The following is a 5,528-nucleotide window of genomic DNA, read 5'->3' on the forward strand; positions in this document are numbered from 1 at the left end:
CCAATATTTTATTTATTTAACTCTTAATATATTAACAAGCATAAATTAATTAGACTAATTATTATTTATTGGCCTATAAGGCTATAAACTACTGAATAATTTTATATAATTAACCATTTTTTTCTGTTTTGTTTACCTATATAGAAAAATAGTAATATAGCGTAATTATATTATAATTAAAATTAACTTATGGCTTATAAATAAAAATATGAATTTTATATATAATTAGGTATCTAATTGTAGAAATATTTAGCTAAAATAATTTATGTTATTAATTGTGAATAAATTAATATAAGTAAATAGGTACTAAACATAAATAAAAAAAAACTTAGTTTTCTGTTTTTCACAATAAAAATTGTGTAAACGATTTCACACGGGTAATGACATGGATTTTGATGTTTTGAGTTTTGACCACAGATAAATATACGATACATTATTAAATATTATACATATCTGTAGTTTTGTCTGGGTTCTCTTTGAATAAATAGCAATATTAAGAGGGCGCCGCAGTGACAAACCCATATATGTTGTCTCTGTCTTACAACAACATGGCAAATTTGCGTTCAGCAGAATCCATTTTATGTTGTTAGCTTTATTGAACATTTCTATTCAAGTTTTGATTTAAATCTATTTCGCAAATATTATATTGTGTTTTATACTTTAATGCAAACAAATCCCATTAAGCGGAGTCCCTCATTTTGTAGAGGCCCTGAGACTGGCTCTGTATATATTACACAAGGGTTATTATAGATTCATTTTTCCGCTATAACTAATCGAGTATCTTTCTCAGAAAATGAAGCTATCATTATTTTTAAGGAAGATTAAGAAAAAATAACAAAAGACACATAATATAATAAAACAATACAGTTATAATATATCAATATAAATAAAAAAAAATTTGAATTTTATTTTGTGAAATACAAATTTTTTTTAAATTTAGAAAATACATACATGCATATTTATAATAATAGATAAATACTTAATAATTGTTGAATACTGTAAATTCTCAACTTTTTTGTATAATTAAATATAATTTAATGAATTATATATAATTGTCTACTATTCAAATTGCTTTAATTCTGATTCTAATTTTACAGTAGAATATAAATATACTCATCAGTTAAGGCCATTATAGGAAAACTAAAATTCATCACTCTGTAATTTGTATATATTATCAATATGTCATATAATGAATTAAGTTATGAGAAAAGGATCAACTCCAATGATATTATCTTTATCAATATTCAAAATATATTATTTATCAATTAAATTAGTCACATTCATGAATGTACATTTGTACATAATATACTTTATTTTCAAATTATACTTTAATCAAGATTAATTATAATATACTTATATATTTATGTATTTCTTAAATTCCATTATTATTAAGAGTTTTCAAACTATATATGGGCACTTATATTTAATTGAGTTCATCTTGAACATATAATGTTTAATAGTTAACATAGTGTTGAGTATTAAGTGAACAAGTAAAATTTTTCGAATTTCAATTTTAATGTAGCTATAAATAAATATTCTTAAAATATGCATAATATAAACTCACACTAAAAACACTTTTAATATTTTACCATAATACTGTAAAAATAGTTAAGTGTATTTTATAGAATAATAATACCATGGTCTCTTTGAAGTCTTCGTTTTGCAGTTGTAGATACAACACCCATTATATCTGATGGCGTTGGTAGACCACTAACAATATTACCATTTTGTTGATAAAATAATTCTCGGCTGCCACATTTATTTCCGTAGACAATATTGTCGTCATTTCTGTAAAATTGAGTTTATTTAATATTAACAAAAAATTTAATTTTGGCTTAATAGTCTACCTGATGATTATATCAAGAACTGATGGTTTTTTTTGGAAAGTATCATGTATAGAAGTGGCTAAAATTGTTTGCGAACCTAACCAGTTACCATGCTTATCAATCATACCAGCATTTGTCGTATCCATTACCATGTAACCATAAGTTTCATCGGTACCTTGTAAATTATATGCATCTGGGACATTTGTAATTGTGTTATTTATAGAGTGTTCTAAGTCTCCAAGATTATTAAAACTTAAATTCCACTGAAAAAAAAAAAATTTTATCTAGCTGCAACTATTATAAATATTAATGCTTACTAATAAATGAATAAGTTCAGCATCATTTTCTGCTTCTTTTTCTAATAAAACCATTATTGAAGTATTTTGAAAACCAGCAACAAATAACAATAGTTTTTGATGACTGACAGGATTAGTTTGCAGTTGAAAACTTGTAGGAGTTCTACAAATGCTTTCTGTAGGCGTGACAAAGTTATATGATTCTGTCATGCTAAGTTTAGCCATCAAAGGTGTCATTATGTCTTCTTTAAGTGCAGGTTTTCTATCTAAATTATATAATTATGTGTATTTAGGTTATAAATGAAAAAATTCAAAATTTACCAAGAGCTTGTAAATTTAATGGAATGGAAGTTGGCCGAACTGGTTTTTTTGATTTTAATATTTTTTCTAAATCAATAAATATAAATATTTAATATTTTGTACAAAATAAAATTATTACTTAAAATTTAAATAAGACCTTTTTCAGTCTGTGCTTTAAAATCAAGATCAGTATAATGTTGAGATAGTTGTTTATCATATAGTGCTTTAGAAACAGCATAATCATCATCACGCAATAATGGAAAATACGGGTCACATAATGTTCTATATTTATCATTATATTTTAAATTGTTATTATTTGTTGTTTTAGGCAACAACCGAAGACTCTGATACCTTGTTGTGTCTTTTCTGGAACAAACAATTTTAATTTCATAAACACATAAAATATTGAAAATTAAATTTTATACCTTAATGTAACAAGTTTTGAGAAATTTGGCATTTCGTTCAGAGATGATTCTAGAGAAGAACATTTTCCAGTACTAGATTTTTCTAATTTCTTTTCTGCTTTAATAATAGATTCTTTCACAATATCTGGCATACTACAGATTGATCCACTATTACTATCTGGGGTATCTTCTTCTTCAACAGTGAACATATTTTTATTTTCTGGATTTTTGTTAGTTTTAAGATAGTCTTGTGACTTATAAGCCATCTGCATCAGTCAGTACAAGATTTTTAAATTTCAATAATTAATTAGCAAAATTATAAAATATAACTACCTACCTTATTCTTTTGCCGCCATCTTGATACTTTTTTTACAGATTCTTTCAGTGAGGTAGCTGTTTTTCTTATTTGTAGTACTTGTTCTCTATCCACAAAAATGTACAAGATTTGTGTGCCTAATGGTAAGTGAAAACTCCCTTTTACATTTTCAGCTGGTATCTGTAATAAATTAATCAATATAAGATAATTTTTAAGGAATTATTAATAGTGAAAATGACTAATTAAGATTTAAGTATTAAACAGCTAACTAAAATGTATTAAAAATAATTTTATGATAAAATGAAAGTTAATTATTTTACATTTCAGTGCCTCACTTTATTACAGAAAGGATTTGTCAATTGGATTAATTTAGTTAGTTCAAATCCAAATTGAGTAACAACAATTCTAGAAAACAAAACAAAATTAGATAAATTAAAATATTGAAATGATAAATCAAATACTTGTTTTGATGTAATAACATTCCACCCAAAACTTTGTTTTTTTCTTGCATACTTTCAAGTATTTGCATTGCTTCCAAAAGTATATTTCCTCCACTCTGAAAAACATAAAACAATTAATATAGATTTTAAATCCAAAATATACCATGATAGATCTTACTTTGGGAAATTTAAGTACTGCAGTAGTACTAAACATGTTTGAAGAAACTAGCAGAAGAGAAAGATATGATGAAATTACAGTATTTAACTGTTCACAAAGAATTTTATGATCTGAGATTTCAGTGATATTAAAGTGATATGTAACTAAAATATTATACAAAGTGTCGGCTCGATTTTGCAAAATACTGTCTGGAATATTTCGATCTGTTCCAACACACTGTAATAGATAAATATAATATAATAAATTATATTTTGAATAGCTATAACTGTTTTCCTTTTAAAAAGTATTTATATTTTAATAAATAATCATTAATTACCAATGTCGACGAACCAAAGTGCCGAATAGCAAATTTTCCAGAACGTAATGCTAGTACTGAAGGAGTCGAGAAAACTGAAGAAGAAAACTTTACAATTCCCATTAGTTGTCCACTTAAAGCAAGCTTTTGTGTAGAGCTAACCCATGGGGGATGAAAGTATAAAATAGAATTTTGTGGATCATCAGCTTCAGTAGTACAGAATCGTGGGTCGTAAACAAACACAATTAAAAGTTCTCTAAAATATATAATCAAACAAAAATTATTACAACTAAGAATTAACAATTCATGGTTAAAGTACAATTTAAAAATTTTTTCCATACATCTCAGGTTTCAAAGTATTTGACAAAATCTATTTTCTGTGTGCAGTAAGGACTTAGGACCTTAAATAGTTTATTTTAAAGTTAATAGTGTTCACAAACTATAATAACTATACCATGTAAAAAAATTAAAGAACTAAATTTTTTTTAATTCTACTTTTATTTATTAATACACTTTAATAACATTCATTTAATGATTTGTTCATGGGCCTTTATCCTTCAATAAAGGAATAGGGTAAAAATACTTGGCATTTTATTATTTCATCAAGATTTAGGTATGATGGGTAATATATTAATATTTTAAACATTTTTGTTGTTTATGGACAATTGGTAAGTAGATTAGCTGAACTTGGTGATTGCTTTACAGGTGGTTCCATGCTTCTATATTAAAAGAAACATTTTTATTATGAAGTGGTTCAATATTATGCTTACCTTGACATGGTGCCAGGTTCTACACAATTATTGCGGGCAATATAGCTTGGAAAAACACTAGATCATGAAAGTTAATGGAGGAATGAAGTCGACCCAACACCAGTGGTACTCTGGTCGGTGGATACCATGATCACAGCGACTGCCTGCTGTAGCAACAGCAACAATCAAATTTTATGGATTAAAATATATTATTATATTAATCAACGTTACGTAACCTGTGATGCCACAGACGTCGAAGGTGGCTGAGAGCCATTCCCACGTTAAACTCCTAGTAACAAGCTATAAAGGATGAATGAGGAACAGAGGTAGTGGGGAACAGTAAAGATTCAGTGATTAGTTGGTTGCCATTTGCATATGAATTATGAAAACAATAATAAAATAATATATTAAAATAATATACTCTGTAATAATAAAATTATTTTGAAGTGATAAGATATCAGTGATATCACCGATCACTGTATTGAGATAAGAACAAAATAAGATTAAAGTAGATAATAATATAATATCACACGATTTAAGATTTATTATAAGCACAGTATAAAGATCGGCCTATGCCCTATAATATAAGGGTAAGTCTAATATTGACAGTACTGAATGACTGATGGGCTGAATGGATGAGCTCCACAGTGGTGCCAACGCGAATATCTTTCTGTTAGACGGCAGGCGGCATGTTCCCTTTCATCACATCTTGTCTTACTGCCTT

General features: G+C 26.7%; 1 protein-coding gene across 1 annotated transcript; it reads right to left on the reverse strand.

The window, feature by feature from the left end:
* Window positions 1-1,394: 1,394 nt before the first annotated feature.
* On the reverse strand, window positions 1,395-5,242 carry LOC112602509 (Hermansky-Pudlak syndrome 4 protein homolog). Its single transcript, XM_025350599.1, has 13 exons — window positions 5,041-5,242; window positions 4,826-4,968; window positions 4,077-4,311; window positions 3,761-3,976; window positions 3,604-3,698; window positions 3,478-3,547; window positions 3,164-3,322; window positions 2,848-3,092; window positions 2,580-2,788; window positions 2,444-2,509; window positions 2,144-2,388; window positions 1,848-2,089; window positions 1,395-1,788 (listed from the first exon to the last, which is right to left on the reverse strand). Exons 2-13 carry the CDS (start codon window positions 4,831-4,833, stop codon window positions 1,620-1,622), a joined length of 1,959 nt encoding a protein of 652 aa, XP_025206384.1. The 5' UTR covers window positions 4,834-4,968; window positions 5,041-5,242; the 3' UTR covers window positions 1,395-1,619.
* Window positions 5,243-5,528: the final 286 nt, after the last annotated feature.

This window comes from Melanaphis sacchari, unplaced genomic scaffold (genome assembly GCF_002803265.2).
Source record: "Melanaphis sacchari strain LSU unplaced genomic scaffold, SCAv2.0 Contig8_pilon_pilon, whole genome shotgun sequence".
NCBI classification, from domain to species: domain Eukaryota; kingdom Metazoa; phylum Arthropoda; class Insecta; order Hemiptera; family Aphididae; genus Melanaphis; species Melanaphis sacchari.